Genomic DNA, 21,547 nt, shown 5'->3' with positions numbered 1-21,547 from the left:
GATCCACTTAATTGTTAAACAAAGCAAGTCTCTCGAATTTATACTAAAAGACAGACACTTTACAAACTGTACATGATAATTTGAACATTTTAAAATTACTATTGTTATATCATAATAATATTAGTGAAATGAATTTAAAAACTAAATAAATATAAATGTACACCGGTGTACATTTATATTTATTCAGTTTTTAAATCCATTTACACGAGTAAATACTTCATGATGGGCTAAAAGTCTGCGTGCGCAGATTCCGTGTGAACCTGCTAATGAGTAAGCACTTTTAAAAAGCACCACATAAAGGAAAAGATAATATCTAAAAAATAAGCACCAGTAAAATGAAAATAGAATAGATACTAGAACGGCTTCAGATTAAATGTTAAACGGCTTGCCATAGTAAGAGCTGGTCTGGGAACAGTCACGAGGCGCTTTGACCCAGTGACGTTGCGCAAGTGATGTTTAGAGTAACTTTACAGGAAGCAGCAGTATAGGCGCGCGAGGCCGTACCGAGCCAATGTAAGTAAATGAAAACTATTACGAATAATATATGTCTATAAACGATTTGTATTTTATACTAAGAAGGTTTTGTAATGTAACAACAATGTCAAGTTGATATACATGTGTGGTCCCATAGGCGACAGCTGGAAAGTTTCTGATGTAACCCTCAATTGTGTTCTCCTCTAAATTCAATGCATTTAATTTGAGATTTAAACGAGAGGTAAGCTAACATTTTTGGATACATTTTAAGATAACGTTTACCCGGTGTATTTTAGATTTTTAAAGTAATCTTCTCAACCCTCAACGATAAGCCCCTCCCAGGCGGGTGCCCAAAAGGAAACATCAAATTAAAATGCATTTCTGGGTCTTTATCGACCCATAGCTTTTGTATTACAGCAGAAATCATAGCCTGCTATCTATTTCCCTGCCACTTTCTCTGTGTATTTAAAATAAATTCACCAAAAACGTGTAAATCTAATCATTTACTCACCTTAACCTTACTTGTTCCCAGGGATAGGTAAAAAAATAGCTCAGTTTTACGTGTATCAAAATAAACTACAAAATACAGCAGCCACAATGTTTCAAAATAAAATGCTGTATTTTGTATTTTGAAAATACTACGAAATACTTTTACAAGTGAGCATGACGTTCTGTACAAATTTTCTATCAATAGGTTTATTGGATCAATCCCTTCACCATTAAACTGATTAAATGAAGTAAACAGTGTTTGACAGCAACAGCTTTCCTCTGAGCAAGTTTAAGTCAGCTTCTCTGCACCTTATCACCTTTACTGTAAGAATAAAAAATGTAAGTTTTATTAATAAAAAATCATCTTTTAGATTTGATTTTAGCATCGATTTTGTACAAATTTTATAAAGAAAGTACTGTCTTGAATATTATCTCTTTAATCATTGTACCAACAATTTAATGCAGGTAATGAGTTGGAACATAGTAGGGTTGGGCGACTAATTGGAAAGTAATCGAAATTGACATTCAGAATTTTTAATCGATCAAATTTTTCCAAGTCTATTTTTTTTATTACTTTCCCTAATGTGTGTGGAGTCACGTGACCTTGCTCTGTTAAGGCTGAATTATACTTATTATAGTATGTGTTATACTTATTATACTATTATACTTTTGCCAAGGGCATGCCATGAGTACAGTATGCCACAATCTTCGCATACCCGCACACCTCTTTAAAGAGCCCATATTATACATGAAATAGGGTCATATCTTAGGGTGCTTTCACACCTACACTTTTGTTTCGGAACGTATCTCGTTTGCCCAGTTAGCGCGGTTCGATTGGCATATGTGAACAGGGCAATCGCGCTCTGTTCCGCGCCAAAGTAATCGCTCCGAGATCGCTTGAATGAGGTGGTCTCAGCTCGATTGAAACGAACCCTGGAGCGGTTCGATTACAGTGAGAAAGCGATCCGATCCGAGCGCGGTTATATCACAGTGTTTTATGGATATGTAATAGGCTTACGGCTATATGAAGAGAGAATTATGAGTAGGGCGGGAAGTTTCGCGAGTCTCCGGATGCCCGCAAACAAGTGATGATCTCCCGGTAATCTTGTGTCTCTCTCCCAGTCCTCAAATAGGCATCATCGCGCACCCTTCTCACCCCTCCCCACCGTGTCTCTCCCTCAGACACGTCACGCGCGCACACCCTGTCAATCACCACCAAACCACCACCTCTCCTGACAGCTGAGCGTGACGCTGCAAAATAAACCCTGACACTCTGACCAATGTGAGGAGAGTTTACTCGCACGTGACTTGTTTTAGCTCTTTTGGTCCGATTAGAAACTTTGCAGTGTGAAAGCGAACCGCTCCAAGAGCAAAGAGCAACAATGTAACAATTCTAATCTCTGTTTCGGAACAACTGAATCGATTCACAGGTGTGAAAGCACCCTTAGTTGTAAGGGTCTCCAACAACAGTTTAATATGCATGCAAGGTCAAAAAACACTTTCGTGGTCTTATAATCTGCATTTATTTTTACCTAATTATCCCAGCGACTCCTGTATGAATCGTCCAGTGATTCATTTGTTCCCAAACCCCTCCTTAGCGCGAAGCTAATCTGCGGTGATTAGACCAATGACAGCCTATTGCGATTGGTCGACTGCCTTCAGTCAGAGTGAAAAGCCAAACAGCTAATCAGCAATATAAAAGTAATCACAGTTCATACACGCTCGATAGTGTAGGCGTGGATTTTAGCTGCCAGTGGGTCAATGTAAATACAGTCGATGAACTTGAAAATTCAGACGACTATTTTATTGAGCAAAAACTCCAAAAACTGTCGAGGAGATCACATAGCTTGTTTCACTCTGCTCTTTTCACAGACACACACACAAACACACACACATACCTCCGGACGACAGCGCACGTGCACACACACTACCCTCGTCCACGGAGCTCCGTAAACCAAGCAGCACGCGTCGCGTTTTTAACGTGACTTTGCACGGGATAACAGAATATAGCCAGTTAACCTGATACAGTACACTCGGTTACAAGTAACAAATCACAACTAAATACATTTGCAAGGTAGAGTCAACGAGGCAACAACTTTAATCGCACATACTTACACTTGAGAATGGAGGAAGAAACCCATCCTGACGTCCAGCAGTAAGTTACTCTTTACTGATCCTTCCTTTAACAAACGCCGATGAAGTATTCTTGGTAGCATGTAGTTTGCAGAAGTTTCCAGTAGTTTTCAACTGCTTGGTTATAATGCTGAGGTTTCATCTTTGGGTAGAGACTCGATATAATATCCATCTGCAGTGTGACTTCAATCGACCGGCATGTTTGTGTGCGTGTGTTTGTGGGTGTGTGTGTGTGTGTCTGGGTTTCTGCGTCAGGGGGCGGGGCCTCAGGTTCGAAAACTCCCGAGGTTTGCGCGTGCACGTGAATAACTTGGTTTCGTTCGTACGTCATGGCGAAACACCTAATGACTCGGTATCAAGGCGACTCGTTTGAAGCACTATGAGTCGACTCTTTTTTTAGATGAATCAACCGTTTTAAACACTGTACACTTACAGATTTAAGCCTTAGCTGGATACTTCACTTCACTTAGAGCTGTGTTACACACTACATGGAGGGGAATTTTCAAAAACCCATAATATGGGCTCTTTAAAAAAAATTTACTTGCACATCACAACAGCACATAGCGCAAGCTTTGTGATTGGTCTATTTGGTAGCGGTTATGACGGTAGGCAGTGCAGAGAGACAGTTTTTAGGCAATGTGTGTTTTAATTTCAGTTGTTCAGCATTATTCAGTAAATAATTATACACAGTAGATAGTGTGTGTTTCTTTCAATTATTTGTAAATCAAGTAATGCATTCAAAAATCTCTCACTTGTAAGTTGAGCAGTTTTACCATACGAAACTTGTCAGTGAACTATGAGGGCATAAAATAAATAAAATGATCGTTTATTAATTGTAATCAGGTTAAGATGTTCATTTAATCAAGATTTTGATCTCTTGAAGTTGCCCAGCCCTAGAATATAGTACTATATCTTTTGATTGTGAAAGTTGCCACCATCTCTTAAAAGTTAAAATCTTCAATAGTCCATGTAAAATGACGATTTCTGAAAACTACTAATAGTTTTAGTCATTTCCATAAACCGTTTTTTTGCAAATGAACTTTTCAAAATACAATAGAAAGCACGATTTCTCAAAAAATGGGGAGTTTTTGAACAGTAAACTGCAACAGTTTTTAATATTTTTGTCTCATACTGATTAACTATGTCAAAGTTTGTAATTAACTGTAAGAGCACCTTCAGATTAGCTACTGGCATTTAAATCAGCCAATTTATTTCTGTAGGTATCGCCACTGTAGGACTGTTATTTGTCTTATTTTCCTGTCTGATTTTGACCTGCTCCCGAATTAACCCCTGCTATTTGTCTGTTGTTATTTTTTTTATATGTGATGCATAATTTCCATCCATTCTTCAAGCATTGATCAACATCTTCAATATTAGTCAATTTTCTCTTCTGTTCTCAAGCCTAGGCAAATAACTTTTATTACATTTGTCTTTTATTACATTAACTACATTTGTATGATGTCATCATGTAGACTTCTTACAACGTATTTATTGTTTTTTTTTTTTTTTCCAAAAATACAAGACACTAAAGTATTTTAATACAAAATATTCAGCCATTTTCATCAACCCTATCAAATGCAAATGACAAAATAGTATTTTGTGTTTAAAATACGTATTTGATATACATGTATTATAAATACTGCCCATTCCTGCTTGTTCCCAATTTGATTGTCTTCTGTTGAACACAAAAGATATTTTAATGAAAACTGGAAACCAGTAACCACTCAATTCTACAGTATTTGTTTTTTATTTTATTGAATTGAATGGTTCTAGGTTTTTTTTTTTTAAGAGTATCTTTTTATTGTTTAACAGAATAAAGAGACTCATAAATGTCTGTTACCACTCGAAGGAGAGTAAATATTGAGCCAGTCAGTCAGTTTTCATTTTTTAAATGTTTTTAAGTCATTTTTGAATTACTTGTGTTGATTATCATAAAACCTTGCGGTCAGTTTCTACACTTCAGGTACATCATATGCAGAGCGACAGTTTTATGGTCAACTAATTGCACTCATAAGTAGGACCAGACAGAATCTGCGGACATGTTTTTCTATTTCTGCAGAGAATTTTGTAAAAAAATCTGCAGATTTATGTGGAATGATTTTGGGAGTATCACAACTAAATACTTGATATGTGAAATAAATAAATAATACATTTTTAAACTCTTATTTAATGTTTAAAATGCAAATCCAATTTGATCCACTTATTTGATAAACAAAGCAAGTCTGTCATATAACATATTCACTAAAAGACAGAAAAGTTACTTTACAAACTATATTTTAAATTAGCCAAATAAACATTTTAATGTTCCTATTATTATACCACAATAATATTACTAAATAAATAAAAAAAACTGAATAAACATACATTTACACAAGTAAATACATAGACTCAAGGATTTCTGCACTCACAGATTTCATGTGGGTCTACTCATAAGTAATCTTAATATCATTACAGATGGCTTGCAACGACGTGGACAAGTCCAGCTTCGATGATGTCTGCTGTGACAGCGGACACTCGAGTTGTGCTGCAGCTATGGAGAAGGAGAGGGAGTCGTTTCTGAGCCCAACAGAGAACCCGTCCACCATCAGTGTTTCATCTAGTATGCCTCCTGACCAGCAAGGCTATGATGTAGAGTTTGACCCTCCACTAGAGAGCAAGTATGAGTGCCCTATCTGTCTGATGGGTCTCCGCTCGGCAGTACAGACCCCCTGTGGCCATCGATTCTGTGACTCGTGCATTAGGAAATCCATCAGGTGTGTAATATTTGATGCACAGAGTTCTTTAAATAAGCAACATGACAAAGACCTCTCTAATGACATCCTCGCACTAGGTACAGTTGTCTTGAACCGTGGTGAAGCACGATTGTCCCTTCTCTCTCCCCCGATGGCCTGCACCCACACTACATTTTGCCTTCCGAACCGGAGCACATTTACATCATCGATGATGCGACTGTTCGGTTTAACAGGAAGAGAAGCGCTCTCGTTCAGCACAGCGGAGATTGCTTTAGTTATATCATTTTAGTCACTCAAACGAACCATGCTTTGGCATTCCTCTTCCAACTGGGCCCAGGTGCGGTTCAGTTGGCCAGAAACAAATTTTGAACACCTCTCATTTTATACTCTTGAGCAATTCAAGATTAAATTCACACTTAGCTGATGATTGATTATAAAGCTTGTTTGGCATGCTGTCCCAGGAGAAGCCCTGAGCTTATGAGATCCTCGAGCCCTGGGCTCCATCCCGTTTGCAGGGCGATAGGGGAATTTGAGCTCAGGTACAGTAGATATCGATATTTTGGACTGTGGGATGAAACCGAAGATTCCAAGGAAAACGAGCAAACTCCGCACCGAAATGTCAACTGGTTTAGAGGGGACTTTAACTGGAGACATTCTTGCTGTGAGGCAACAGTGCTAATCACTGGGTTGTCATCATGTCGCCCATCTGAAAAGCGAGGGGGAATAGGGGTGGGTGGGGGTGGGGGGGATTGTTCTTTTGAGACGAAGATACTGAGATGAGAAAACTCTGGTTATTTATAGTGAGTTAGGAATCATCTGATTGGAGAATCAATCGTGAGCTGATGCAGGACCAGCTGTGATCAATCAAAACCATGTGATCCTCTCAAAATTAGTTTATAAATAAACTATACTATACTTAAAGAACATTTTAGTTTAATTCAGTGAGATCTTTACTGACTTTTATAAAGTGAACATGAAAAACTCCTACTAGAAGGGTTAACAAAATCAGGTGTTTGATTTGTGTTAACATATATCACTCAACCCTTGTTCTCTTGCTTTGCATTTTATTTTCTCCCAACCCTCTGCCACACACACACACACACACACACACACACACACACACACACACACACACACACACATTATGAAAACAAGCTTTGATTACAAAACTAAGCTTTAAAATATCATCTTACAAAGACTTTTAATCTTCAGATATTCAATATATTATACAATTGAGCCATAAAAGCCTGATTTCGGTCAAATCATTTTTTAAAAAAAACACCATAAATCATTAAGTCTTTAAGGGCGTACTCACACTATGTACAGTTGCCTTGAACCGAGCCAAAGCATGCTTGTCCCCCCTCCCGTCTACCCTGAAGGCCCGCACTCACATTATATTCGGGCCTGGGCACGCTTGTGTCATCGATGATGCCCTGTTCAGTGGACGCTCTCACTCAGCACAGTGGAGATTTCTCTAGTTATATTGTTTTAGTCTTTTTGGATGCGGTTACACACAGTCAAATATTTCACCGAACAGATCAGCCACTTTTGACGCTCATTAACAATCATAAAGTCCTCGTGCTGCAGAAATTATGAGGTTTGCTGAAGGCATCTTTAATAAACTATGACAGTTTGCGGTCATTGAACAGTAAGAATAATTAATTAATCTATATTAACCAGTCCCTTAAAAGTCACGTCTCGTCTTCAGTTTCGGGCTTAGGCGCGTTTTGCACTCAAACAAAAGCGTACCGCGCCAAAGCCCAAGTGAACCGCGCTCAGGCACACCTCCTCCAACCGGGCCAAGTAATCCGTGCCTGACCCCGGTTCAGAGCACTCACACTTATCAAACGATCCAGGAAACAGGCCTGGGCATGGTTCGGATAGCACAGTGTGAGTAGGCCCTAAGACTCATTTGTCAGGATTTACATGTTTAACATGTCTTATTTTTCTGGCAGGGACACGGGGCAGAAATGTCCAGTTGACAACGAGGTGCTGCTTGAGGAACAGCTTTTCCCTGATAACTTTGCCAAACGAGAGATCCTCTCACTCACCGTCAAATGTTCTAACTTTGGATGCAGTGAAAAAATGGAGTTGCGCCAATTAGAGGTAAATTTGCTGTTGTGACATGTTGAATGTGTGTTAAATGATGTGTTTTCAACATTTGCGCTTGCAACAAAAGTCACACCACAAAACCCCTTAAAAATAAATGAGTGAAGGAAACATCTGAGAAAATATTTGAAACTTTTGGAGTATTTTTGCAAGAATTGCCCTAAGGTCAATGAACTTTCATTATCAGACTCAAAGTTTATTAGGGGAGAACAGACATGATAAACAATGCAATTAGCAATACAGGTCAATAATAAAAATGTTTTCTCGGATTGAACCACAGTGGCGCAGTAGGTAGTGCTGTCGCCTCACAGCAAGAAGGTCGCTGGGCCGCTGGTGAGCCTCTGCGTTTCTGTGTGGACTTTGCATGTTCTCCGGTGCTCCGGTTTCCCCCACAGTCCAAAGACATGCGGTACAGGTGAATTGGGTCTGTAGTGTATGAGTGTGTGTGTGGATGGATGTTTCCCAGAAATGGGTTGCGGCTGGAAGGCAATCCGCTGTGTTAAAATGTGCTGGATAAGTTGGTGGTTTATTCCGCTGTGGCGACCCCGGATTGAAAAAGGGACTAAGCCGCAAGAAAATGAATGAATAAGCCACAGTTAACATTAAAATTGCATTCTGTGAAACATCCAGCTGATAAATAAATGTCTACATTACGGCTGCATTTACACTGCAGATCTTGGTGGTCAATTCCGATTTTGTGACTGTGTCAGATTTTTTTGATGATCCACTTACATCATCTTTTAAAAGTGACTCGTAGCCGATTGTCTGCATTAACACTGCACACGACAAAAGCGCAATAACCATTAAAAAAGAGCGGGTGCTGGCTAGGGTTGGGCCGATAGACAATGCCATCGTGCATTGATGATGGCCAATAGACAACACGATGCTGAGCCGGAAGTTCCGGGAGTCTCCCGCAAATGCATAGAGACTCCAGGATGGCCGCAAACGAGTGATAATCTCCTTTCTGGTCCTCAAATAAGTCACGCACCTTTCTCACCACTCACCACCGGATCCCTCCTTGCTCTTCAGACACATCGCCATATTCATTGTAGTTCAAGCTACATTTTGAGTGTGGTGTTTACAAACAATCTCCAACTACAGATAAAAACACAAGCCAACATTTCCAAAAATATTTTCACGCAGACAACATGATACTTTCTAAAAACTATTTTACACGTATTACAATAAACATAAACTACATAGATTGTCACATATTTTTTTAATATGCTGTAATAGATTTTTAAAATTACATATATATATATATATATATATATATATATATATATATATATATATTTTTTTTTTTTTTTTTTTTCAATATACATTTTTTATTATTTACCACATGTACATAGACATTTAAAAAAAAATATTAGGTCATGAATATTTACCTGAAAGTTTTGGAAAATTCATGGGAAAATCCTGGAATTTTCGTAGCAAAAATCTATATGAAACCTGTTAAGAGCCAGTATCCATATTTGTGCACATCACACACTGTGCCATGCCATGTCACATCCTAATTATTCCAAACATTGTTTTCTGAACAGAGTGACATGGTGGCTTAAGGCTGATTTATACTTCTGCGTCAAACGCCGGCGTATGCTACGGCGCTGACGCATAGCCCTTCGCGCTATAGCCTGACGTGCACCTCATAGCCTGACGTGCACCTCTCAAAAATTGTAACTACACGTTGCTACGACGCATAGCGCAAGCTCTGTGATTGGACGGCTTAGTAGCGCTGACGAGTTTGGGCGGGACCGAGAGCCGCGCGAATGGCGTGAGCGATTGTTTACAAGTGTGGAGTCCCGTGAAGGAGCTCCGGATGGAAAGTTTTGTTTTGTGTTTACCTCATAGTTAAAGTTGTTGCACGTCCGCCGGTTCCTGCCTCAAAATGAGCGAGTTTGAGCCACTTGTACATCCCGGAAGTGTTCAGGAAAAGCAATAAAGCAGTGAAGAAACTTGACACAGAGGAACATTTACACCTCACTGCCAACTAGCGTTTCGGAAGTGTTAATGCAGACCGACAGAGACAGCGCGCAGAAGTATAAATGCACAGCCACGCGCGTTGCTTGCGCCATGGGTTACGCCGGTCACCTGACGCAGAAGTATAAACGAGGCTTTAGGGGTTAGCACGATCGCCTCACAGCAAGAATGCTGCTGGTTAGAGCCCTGGCTCGACCATTTGGCATTTCTGTGTGCAGTTTTCATGTTCTTCCCGTGTTGTCGTGGGCTTCGTGTGGGTGCTCCGGTTGAATTGAATAAACAAAATTGGCCGTAGTGTATGTGTGTGAATGCGAGAGTGTATGGATGTTTCCCAGTAGTTGGCGGTTCATTCCACTGTGGTGGCCCTTGGTGAATAAAGGGACTAAACCGAGGGAAAATGAATGAATGAATGAATGAATGTTTTCTCAACACTGGCACTGCCATCTGTTCTTGGATTTAGCCAATATAGCATTTGTGGAAAACAAGCATCCCTCGAAAGTTTCTCATATTGTTGCAGCTACAAACTCAGTGCTCACATTGAATATTATGGTGAGTTGTATTATTTTGATGTTTCTCAGTTGTTGCTCAATACGAAGACCGATCCATGCTTTGAATAAGCATGGTTTATAAAACCATGTGTTTTTCAGATTCTGTTAATCTGGGTTCTTCAATCTGCGCATAAACTCCTCATGAACACGGACCTTTTATCAGTGGCATTTAAAACCCTATAGCGAGCAGTCATAAATGGGATTGCTAAATATCAGCCGTCATGGTGGCGTTTTGTCTAAATGTGTTGTCTCACTCTTTCTTTCCTTCAGAAACACTTGTCTCAGTGCAGGTTTGCCACTGCGCCGTGCCCTCAATGTCAGGAGTCTGTTCCCATAAGCCACCTGGATGAACATAAGAGCCAGCATTGCTTACAGCGGATTATGACCTGCCCTGACTGTGCTGGGAGCTTTGTGTATGCTGTCAAACAGGTAAAAGGAGAACCATGGTTTCCTGTTTGCATACTGGAGACTTTTATATCTAATTACAAAACCATTGTTTGGTTTTTATGACTAAAATTGATGCTTTGCAAAACCCTTTTCAATAGTTTCAAATTGTATCTAAACATATGTTTTCTTTTGTGTAGAATCATGAACAGTTTTGTCCTTTCGCCAATACAGTGTGTGAATATTGCGAAATGGAGCTCATTCGGGATCAGGTGTGTCACTGTTATGCTTTCTATCTGAAGACTGTAGTCGATTCTGGCTGATACTTTGTACATTATGGAACTGAAGCTGAATGAATCTGTTTTTGCTGGTTTCAGTTGGCGCTGCACTGTGACACCGACTGTCTAAAAGCTCCTGTGGCCTGTACTTTCAGCACTTTTGGATGTCGTGAAAAGGTGGGCCATATCATTGCATAGCAGAAACAGGATATAAGAAAATATTTAATAACCTGCAGTACCACTTTAGGTTGTTCATACATTTGTCTTTTTGATTAAGACAGTTACTGTTCAAAACCCTTGCTTTTAGAAAGTAAGCAAGCAATTATTACTTCTGTTCAGCATGGATGCATTAACTTGAGCAAAAGTCAAACTAAAAAGTTACAATTGATTCAGAAATAAATGAATGGGGTGGCGCAGTAGGTGTTGCCTCACAGCAAGAAGGTCGCTGGTTCGAGCTGGGTCAGTTGGCATTTCTGTGTAGAGTTTTCATGTTCTACTCGCGTTCGTGTGGGGTTCCTCCGGGTGCTCCCCCACAATCCAAAGACATGTGGTACAGGTGAATCGGATTAGCTAAATTGTCAGTAGTGTATGTGTGTGAACGACTGTGTATGGATGTTTCCCAGTGATGGGTTGCAGCTGGAAAGCCATCCACTGCGTGAAACGTGCTGGATAAGTTGGTGGTTCATTCCGCTGAAAGTATCTCCGCTGAACGTGAAAGTATCTTGAGTTTGTGTTTGCCACGGACCTTATTTAAGCGATTTTACTGATACCCCATTCAAAAAACCCATTGTCTTTGGGACGAGGGAACCGGAACTGCTAAAATGCTAACTCACTTCTGGGTTTTTGCATACAAATTGACATCATAGTTCCTCCACTCTATTTGTCTGTTTTCTTTATGTGTGTTGCAAAATTTCCATCCATACTCCAAGCATTAACCACCTTCTTCAATATGAATCAGTTTTTTGGTCTGATCTCAAGCCTAGGCAAATAACTGAGAAAGCACCAATCAAAGGCCACATTTGTAAGATGTCATCACGTAGACTTCTTATAAAGTATTTTACAGTATTTTAAAAATGAAAAATGCAAGACACTAAAGTATTTTGCTACAAAATATTCAGCCATTTTCATAACCTCAATCAAATACAATTGACAAAGTACTATTTTGTATTTGAAAAACGTGTTTGAAATACTTGTATCATAACTACTGCCCATCCCTGATGCCAGTAATAATTATTGTTAAACAATCAGAAGATGTGCTTTTTTTCATCACATACACACTTTTTAGGTAACTAGAACATTTTCTCTTTTCTTATCCCATTTAAACAGCCACTTTCATGTAAGAGGAGTTGATGAATGAACTTGTTGCAAATCCAGCAGGTTGTATAGCTAATCAGAGATATAGAAAGTACTAGAGACCCAGACTTAAGTTAAAGTACAAGTGCTCTATCGAAAAAGTGACTTGAGTAGAAGTTGAAGTGCTATTTAAGCATCATACTTAAGTGGAAGTACTAAAGTATTCAACATTTTTTGTACTTAAGTATTGCAAGTAGTGTATTTCAAAATGTACTACTCATGTACTGAAAGTGATTGTGTAATGTAGTTATTTAAAAAAGCAGTCTAAAGACATCATATTGTTTTGTTTAATTTAAAAATCTTTTTTATTGGTGGGCACGTGATTAAGCAGAACAAAAAGAAACATGGCTTATGATAACGTTTTTCTCTTGTGCTTGAACCACAGATCTGACAGATTATAACAGCTTTAACACACACCTTTCAAAGTTGTGTGTCACAAAAGCACTCCGTAATCCACTCAAAACACTATTGAAACTTTAGATCGCAAATTACCGGTTGTGAATGATATAAATGGGAGTTCTAAACATTCTACCGGAAGACACTGGTCGCTATGGCGCCCTCGATGCGGCAGCCAAGAAAAAGGTCCATAATTGTAGTGAGTAGGTGTGTGAATGTACACTGGTCTCATGTTTTGGTTCGGTTACGAATATCATGCCATTGGTTCGGTTCAACTCGGTGCATCAACAATGCTTTCCATACATAATTAGAATTTTTCTACACAACACAAGAATTTTTTTAATTAAATCTATAAATATATTCATACAGGGCTCAAAATTAACCTTTTTGCTTGGTAGCACCGGTGCTCCTAACTTTAAAAACTTAGGCGCATCAGCCAAAATTTCGTCGCACCCACCAATTATAAGCACCGTTACTACAAGTTTTATACAAACATATTTATTGCATTTGAAATCAACACTAATCAAACTAACAAGCAAAAAATATTTATATATATCCAAGCGTGAGGAAAATATGTCTCAACGAAATCCCGTTATCCAAAGAAAATAGATTTTTATAACGTAACTGAGTGAACGAAAGGTACACGGAGCGCTTACCGGCCCTGCATGCACTGCTTGAATCTGTTAACGGTATAACTTTGCTGTTCTCACAAGTGCTGTCTGATATTGCACTGATGCTTTTAACATATACTGTACCTTATTATATGCATACATCATGTTAATAGCAATACCGGTCTTTTTTTATGAGTAGCGATATTAATTTACTCAGTGCAAGCCCGTTTGCGATGGTGTAGGTGGTGTTCAATTTGACATATAGCTGCCCCTTGCACAGCGGACAGCATCTGGCGGTTATATGAAGGATTAAATAGCTCTCGTGCTAAATGTGGCAAACAGTTACCTGAAAATTCTATTCCACAGACTTTTCATAGCGAACTTGAAGCCAATGGAAGTCTTTTATCCACTCTTGGAAAAGTGTAGATGGTGGATTAACATTCAGCACATGATATCTACTAAGATGTGTCATTATTTGTAGCTTTAGATGCCATGGTTTCTAAAACAAAATCTGTCAGTGTTATCTTCATTCTCATCTTCAGCTCTTTACAGTTTTTCGCGGTAGTAGCTCTCTCTGTCATCCCAAGCAAGAAGGCACTGACTGAGTGATTGACAGCTGATATTAACCAATCATTCGCGTTCAGTGCTAGAGCAGTGGTGGGCCAATAAGAAGAGCGTGAAGGCGGGGCAAGCATTACGGACTTGGTTTTTACTGCAGCAAGTCGACATGACAACTGTTTTAAACCATTGCAGAGCACTGCGTTTAGTGTTTCAAGTGCAGACAAAGAGCTTAGAGATGCATTCTGCGTGAATGTCTCCCGAATCCGCGCATGTGGTGAACATTTTTCAGTAAAAACTGGTCGCACACAACAATTTTTAACACTCGCACAAGTGCTCCCGAATATATTTTGAGGTCGCATAAATAAAATTTCAGGCGCATATGCGACCAAAATGGTCGCAATTTCGAGCCCTGTTATATATTATTGTAATACAATTTTGTTCTTTAATACAGCAGTAAGATGAACTGTACCCTTAATTTGACCTTCTCAAAGTAAAATATCTCTTTCTGAATGTATCAAACAAGACTCCAACACATGCACAGAAGACAACATGAGCATTTATAGCAAATAAACTCATGTAAATATCATCCCGCTTTTTGAGCGCTGACAGGCGAGGTCTTGCACCTCTATGATTCGTTATTGTCTTCACCTGCTTAACAGAAAGGGCTGCGATCGGCTTTAGAAATGAAAGCGCTGTTCACCAATGGCAGGAAAAACAGCTGCAGTTACAGTCTGTATGCGCACAATACGCGGTTATCATGGGTAATCCATAATAGACCCAGTGGAGAAAACTTGCACCTCAGGCACGCTTGTCTCTGGATCCACAAGTATCGCTTTAACAGCCAAGAGGAGTGGAAAAGTTACCTCAATCAGGACAGCGGGTCAAATGTCCAAAGTGAGAGAGAGAGACAGAGGTAAAGATGAAGTTTTACAGCATTTCTCCGTAGTAGTGGAATAGCGGCTTGTGTGCTGTGTCACCTTCATTGTAGTAAGAGCGCTATTTACTCGCCTTAGATTCATTCGCCATATTATGCGACATCGTGCATAGGAGATAAATGACGTCAGCACGTATTAACTGGTTATGATCTATTACTGAACCGATATCAATATTTTTGACACCCCTAGTAACGCGTAACGATGCAGCAAATAAAAAATCTATCGGAGTAAAAGTATTAAACTCATCGAAAATATGTACTGAAGTAAAAGAGGAAGTAGGAGAAAAAACAATGCTCCAGTAGAGAACAGATACAGCCTTTTAGTACTCAAGTACAGTAGTTCTACTTCGTTACTATACATCTTTGACTGTAATAAATGTCAAAACTGTATAACATTTCAATGTAAAGACCTGTCAATTTCTTTTAAAATGTTGCAGATGACAAGAAATGAGCTGGCCCAGCACATGCAGGAGTTTACACAGATGCACATGCGTTACATGGCTGAGTTTCTCCGCAGCCAGACTCTCAATAACTGCACAATGCCCTCAGCTGCTGCCCACTTGTCCTCAGATGATCGTGGAGCCTCCGCCCGATCGCCAGATTCTTGTCAGTGCAAACAGGAGCTCCTGAACCTGCGAGAGACAGTACTGGAGCTGGAGGGTCGGCTGGTCCGTCAAGATCAGCAAATCCGGGAGCTGTGCATCCACAACGACACGCAGAAAAACCAGGTCACTGAGCTACGGCGAAAGCTTGTCTCACTAGAGGAGAGCACCCGAGAGCTGGAGGCGCAGCAGTACCAGGGCATCTACGTGTGGCGTGTGGAGAACTTCTCACACCACCTGCGCAACCAAGAAGCCGGTCAGCCTATTGTCCTCCACAGCCCACCCTTCTACACAGGCCGGCCTGGGTACAAACTCTGCCTGCGACTGCACCTGCAAACCCCCAGTGCTCCTCGCTGTTCTAACTTCATCTCGCTTTTCGTGCACACTATGCAGGGTGAGTTTGACAGCCAGCTCTCCTGGCCCCTCCAGGGCACCATTCGGCTGGCAGTGCTGGACCAGGTAGAGGGGCAGCACCATATTGAAGTGATGGAGACCAAGCCAGACCTGCAGGCTTTCCAGAGGCCTACCGTGATGCGCAACCCCAAAGGATTCGGCTATGTGACGTTTCTGCACCTGCAGGCATTGCGGCAGCGTGGTTTTGTGAAAGAGGACGTGCTGTTGGTGCGCTGTGAGGTCACACCACGATTTGACGCTAGTCTCAGGAGGGAAGGTGTTCAACCTCGAGGACCAGAACCTTCAATTTGAGCAATTTTTTGTTTTCAGTCTTAAGTTCTCAAAGACACTCTGCTGAAATGACAGAAATACAGCTAAACCTGTTTTTTTGTTTGTTTTTTTGACCCATGCCCATTTGTTCTGTTGGTTGAATATCTTGTTTTATTTACAAATGCTTTCCAATGCATATTTATGCAGTGCAATCAGTGGACAAATATCTGTAGGAATCACATCCCCAACTCACAAAATATTGTCAACCAAGCTAAGGGTGTAAAAACTGTTGTTTTAATGGTGCTGCTTATGCTAAGTGTTAGCTTTCACAAATTTATTTCACGATACTACGTTTAACAGCTCATACTGCCTTAGAAGTTGTGTAAAATATATACTTTTAAATGAAGAGATGTCTGACAGAGTACAGAGCAGCACTGTTTATTGTGATTGTAGGCAAGTTTGAGCCTCAAGGTCATAGGTCTCAAACTGGATTACTGAAGGGCTGCAGCTCTACACAGTTTTGCTCCACCTCTAATCAAACACTCCTCATCCAACTAATCAAGGTGGTTAAGACTACTCTTGAACACCTTGGCTGTTTCTCAATTCCAAGAATGCAGAGAACGGACTTGTGTTCTTGTGGTGACTATTCTTCCGAGGGAATTCGACAAGAACGGTCACCACAAGAACACAAGGGAGACTGTGAGAATAGAAAACGCGTCCTGTCAGAAATGAGATGCTGTGTTCTTCACTGGTTCTTCCTGATGGTCACATGACCTTCACATGTTTTTAATGAAAAATTATTTAAAGATTACAGCATTCGTACAATGATTTATTGTTTCCCCCCTTTTCTTAATATATACTATGCATAAAATCCTTACAAGTATACTTTGCACAATACAAATGAAACTCATTATGGTGGCTTGAGGAAGCTAACATACTGCAATACTACATAAACTTATTTTTCTGCTTCTGTCGTCTCCTGAGACTAATTTCTATGTGCATCTCCTCCTAGACCGTTCATTCTACAAAAACCAAACTAACTCCGAACCTCCTAACTATACTGAATTAGGTTGCTATATCTTTTCCAACTGATCCAACTTACGGTTTTCCCCAAACTGACCCTGAAAAGTCGTAAAAGTCCCATTGACTTAACATTGTATCAAACTTTATGACCTCATAACTTTGTGCCAGACAGTCATACAGTCAGGTTTGGACTCATTTAACTCTGACTAGCAATCTGCCAATCACTGATGACCTTTCAACTTACTAGCCGCACCCTAACTACCAATTATGACACCATAGCAACTGTCACATAGACTTCCGTTGTAAAGAAAAAAAAAACAAACGTCATTGACTTTACAATGTACATACTAACAACATACCAATTCATGACAAACAATATACTAGTCCATACTAGCAACATAATTCATACTATAAACACACTAGCTACATGCTAATTTATACTAAAATTATGCTAAAACATGCTAGTTTATACTAGAAACATTCTAGCAACATGCCAATTCCTACTTGAACCATGCTAATTTATATTAGTACCCACCTAGAACACCCTAGCAACGCCTTAGCAGCCACATAGCAATCACTCAGAACACCTTAGCAACCGCCTAGTAACCACTCAGAGCAACCGCCTAGTAACCACTCAGAGCAACCACCTAGCCAGAAACAAGCTGATCCATACTAGAAACATGCTAGCATACATCTAGTTATCTTTCTATGCCAACCGTTTCAAACTTTTTAAAAACTACGTCAACCTTTTAGACGAGGCTTTCTCAAGACACCAGAAAGTTTGTCCACAAACTTTTCTAGTTTTAATATGAATTTCAGCAAATAAACAACCAACTTAATGAGTTTATGCCTCTGTTGGGATTTTCATGGTAATGTTCACTTCCACTGTCTTGTTTAGGGAAAGATACGTTTTATCTCTGACCTTTATTAATAAATCTATATAAAATGCTGCGCTTCCCACCTCCTTTGTTTAGCTGCAATGACTTCTGGGACTTCTCAAGCAAGTTTTGCCTTTAAGTCTGCAATGTCGTGTCCACGATATCAAGAACACATCTGGGAAATTTCATGTGTCCTCCATTCTTGCGGTCTTGAGTTTAGGAACTGAACTTTGGCAGTTAATGATTATGTTACAGGAGGACACAAGAACACTAAAGAACCCATATTGAGAAACAGTCTTTGGTTAGTTGGATCAGATGTGTTTGAATAGGGTTGGAGCAAAACTGCAGAGCTGTGGCCCTCCAGGAATTGAGTTTGAGACCTATGCTCTAGGTCATTAACAGCTTTAAAATGTTTATAGACATAATGGGGTTATATGTAGAATTCAGAATTCATTTTGTTGTTGAAGTTGAAAATATTTACCGTCTATGCTTCAAACCAATATACTGATAATGAACATCAACGTCATTCGTGAGGCTAAGAGTGTGTGCTTTCTTCTCAACAAAATAAACACAGCAAAATTTACCACAGTGAGAAAACTGCTGTGAAGAAAGCATCTGACCATAGCAGTGTCGATTGGTTGAAAGTTCTGTAATTCACCAGCGTCTTGTCGACAGATGAGGTAATAAATATTGAATTGACACATGAAAGTTAAGCTAATAAAGCCTTGTTCACTTCAATATGTTTAATTTATAATGCCTCAAAGGACAACCTCCAAATGGAGAATTTTTTTTATATTGTCCATAAGGTATTTACACAATGGCAGTAAAAGCATTTAGTGCTTAAACATTATTACATTTACCCCTTTAAGGTGTGATCATTTCAGCAACATTTCACTGAAAATTCATTTTCACTAGGTTTTTAATCTATGGTCCCAACAGCTTTCTGTCATCTAATGCTGCTCATTTGAAGTCATTCTGATATCAGCCTGGGTAAATCTTTCACCCTCACATCAAATCTCCAGTTGGGTGGAATTATATTGTGATGACTGGATTTCAGAGACAAAACCTAGCACAACAACATTTCTGAAAAGGGTTGTATGTACTAATCTCATGTCCTATAAATAATAATGTTTTAATGTAACTTCTGGTCACTTCATTTATTTTGTGCCTGATACTGCCTGATTATTTCCATTGTTGCAGTGTTCTACATGCTTCACTTTTTATTTAATCAATTCATGTTGGGTGATGCGGTGGCGCAGTAGCTAGTGCTGTCACCTCACAGCAAGAAGGTCACTGGTTCTAGCCCCGGGTGGGTCAGATGACATTTCTGTGTGGAGTTTGCATGTTTTCCCTGTGTCCGCGTGGGTTTCTGCCGGGTTTTCTCCAAAAGTCCAAAGACGTGATATTGGTGATTTGGGTAAGCTAAAATAGTCTGTAGTGTATGAGTGTGAATGAGTGTGTATGGATGTTTCCCAGTGATGGGTTACAGCTGGAATGGGATCTGCTGCATAAAACATATGCTGGATAAGTTGGCGGTTCATTCCACTGTGGTGACCCCGGATTAATAAAGGAACTAATCCGAAAAGAAAGTGAATGAAATTAATGAATTAATGTTTATCATGTTGGCTTGAGAAAGCCAACACACTGTAAAATGAATCTATATACATCTCCCTCTTGACCATTCATACTACAACCAACAAACTAACTCTGAACTGTACTAAATTAGGTTGCCATATCCTTTCCAACTGATCCGACTTATGGTTTTTCTAAAACTGTCCCGGAAAATTCTGAAAAGTCGCATTGACTTAACATTGGACTAAACTTTGTGACCTCATAACTTTGTGCCAGACTGTCATACAGATTTAAGATTATGCTCATTTAACCCAAACTATCAATCTGCCAATCACTGATGACCTTTCACCTTCCTATCCACACCCTAGCAACCACTTACAGCACCCTAACAACTGTCCTAGACTTCCATTGTAAAAAAAAAAAAAACTGCCATTGACTTTACGATGGACATACTAACAACATGCCAATCCACACTAGCAAAATATTTACCCATACTAGAAACATACTAACGACATACTAATCATACTAGAAACATGCTAATGCATATTTTAAACATACTAGCAACATGCTAATTTATACTAAATTCATGCTACCAACATGCTAGTTTATACTAGACACATGCTAGCAGCATGCCAATCCATACTAGAACTATGCAAATAGCATGCTAATTTATGCTAGAAACATGTTAATTCATACTAGAACTATGCTAATTTATGTTAGCAACTGCCTAGCAACTACTCAGAACACCCTAGCAACACCTTAGCAACCACTCAGTACACCCTAGCAACACCTTAGCAATCCAGCTTCACAAGTCCCAAACCAACCAAGCCAGTGGCTTCAAATGGACTAATGCTTTGCAAGTTAAACTGATAGTGAACACCTTAGCAACTGTAACCCCGCCGGTCCTATGCCACCCAACCCGCTCCGACCTGGTATTGAACCGGTGACCTTCCGCATGTGAGTAGAGTGCTCTATCAAGGAGGCTAAAGACCATGGCCTCTAACATCTGTCACTAGAGCACCTTTAGAGGTCAGGGGAGTGAGGTTTACCTGCACAGACTTTACTAGCTGGCCTCCGTTACACAACCACCCAGCAACACCTTAGCAACCGCCTAGCAACAGCCCAGCAACCAGTCAGAACACCCTAGAAACACATTAGCAACCACCTAGCTACACCTTAGCAATCCAGCTCCACATGTCCCAAACCAAGCAAGCCAGTGGCGTCAAATGGACTAATGGACTATCAGCAAGTTAAACTGATAGTTGTATTGACACTTGAGGACATCCCTTTTCGTGTTTATTTTTCATTTTCCACCACATTATACAGTTTATATGTCTGTATAAATTATTGTTGAATTATTGTTGGTCCCTTCTGTCTTTTCATGCGCACTTCAAGTCACTTTCTCAGGTGTGTCCTACTCGCATCTATGCCCTCAACACAGCTGCTTTCTATCCCAGAAAACGCTCTGCCGCTGACTGTGAGCAGCTGGATGTCAGAGTGAGCATTTGTGACACTGTGACGTCGCTCGAGGTGAACCTCTACTTCCTGCTCCTCTACAGGCGATAGCAGAGAGCCTTCAGAGATGTGGTGAGTAATCTTTATCTCAGGGTGACTCAGCTGTGCTCTGCTGCCGCTTCGGTCACTGCAGCCTATAGGGGAATTTGAGGAAGTCATAGATTCACACAAGGGAAAAAGGCTTTACAATTGTAGTTTACCCATGATAAGAATAGCATTATTTACTGGCTTTGTCAGCTTGTAAATCTTGCTTGCATGGAAAAGGGTGGTTTTTTAAAGAATCGCATGGGACACTTTTTTGCATTATGAAAG

The 21,547-nt window shown here is 39.9% G+C and overlaps 3 protein-coding genes across 5 annotated transcripts in view; 1 reads left to right on the top strand and 2 right to left on the bottom strand.

Moving 5' to 3' along the window:
- The window catches only part of acana (aggrecan a), a 52,156-nt gene extending 48,541 nt beyond the window's left edge, over nucleotides 1-3,615 (bottom strand). For both annotated transcript variants that reach the window (XM_087261746.1, XM_087261752.1), the window contains exon 1: nucleotides 3,079-3,615. The gene's annotated coding sequence lies outside the window, so the exon portion shown is untranslated. The remainder of the gene's footprint in view (nucleotides 1-3,078) is intronic.
- traf6 (TNF receptor-associated factor 6) lies at nucleotides 459-19,289 on the top strand. 2 transcript variants are annotated; one of them, XM_087259418.1, is made up of 8 exons: nucleotides 459-513; nucleotides 632-715; nucleotides 5,551-5,849; nucleotides 7,784-7,934; nucleotides 10,736-10,894; nucleotides 11,050-11,121; nucleotides 11,227-11,304; nucleotides 15,420-19,289. In XM_087259418.1, the coding sequence occupies exons 3-8, from the start codon at nucleotides 5,551-5,553 to the stop codon at nucleotides 16,287-16,289; spliced, it is 1,629 nt and encodes a 542-aa protein (XP_087115544.1). In that variant the 5' UTR covers nucleotides 459-513; nucleotides 632-715; the 3' UTR covers nucleotides 16,290-19,289. The 2 variants fall into 2 exon arrangements, with proteins under 2 accessions (XP_087115544.1, NP_001038217.1); NM_001044752.1 differs by lacking the exon at nucleotides 632-715 and having other exon boundaries at nucleotides 495-513; nucleotides 15,420-16,374.
- The window catches only part of LOC101885386 (proline-rich protein 5-like), a 22,579-nt gene continuing 13,790 nt past the window's right edge, over nucleotides 12,759-21,547 (bottom strand). Inside the window, exon 9 of the mRNA XM_087261847.1 lies at nucleotides 12,759-21,369. Within this exon, the coding sequence (XP_087117973.1) occupies nucleotides 21,116-21,369 (254 nt within the window). The 3' untranslated portion in view covers nucleotides 12,759-21,115. The remainder of the gene's footprint in view (nucleotides 21,370-21,547) is intronic.

This window comes from Danio rerio, chromosome 7 (assembly GCF_052040795.2).
Source record: "Danio rerio strain M-AB ecotype USA chromosome 7, GRCz13ab, whole genome shotgun sequence".
Classification (NCBI taxonomy): Eukaryota; Metazoa; Chordata; class Actinopteri; order Cypriniformes; family Danionidae; genus Danio; species Danio rerio.
This window is presented reverse-complemented; position numbering and strand designations above follow the sequence as displayed.

Coding starts and splice junctions, on each gene's coding strand:
- traf6 (XM_087259418.1), top strand. CDS start 5,551: ATGGCTTGCAACGACGTGGACAAGTCCAGCTTCGATGATGTCTGCTGT. Junction 5,850..7,783: donor TGCATTAGGAAATCCATCAG/GTGTGTAATATT, acceptor TTTTTCTGGCAG/GGACACGGGGCAGAAATGTC. Junction 10,895..11,049: donor TTGTGTATGCTGTCAAACAG/GTAAAAGGAGAA, acceptor TCTTTTGTGTAG/AATCATGAACAGTTTTGTCC.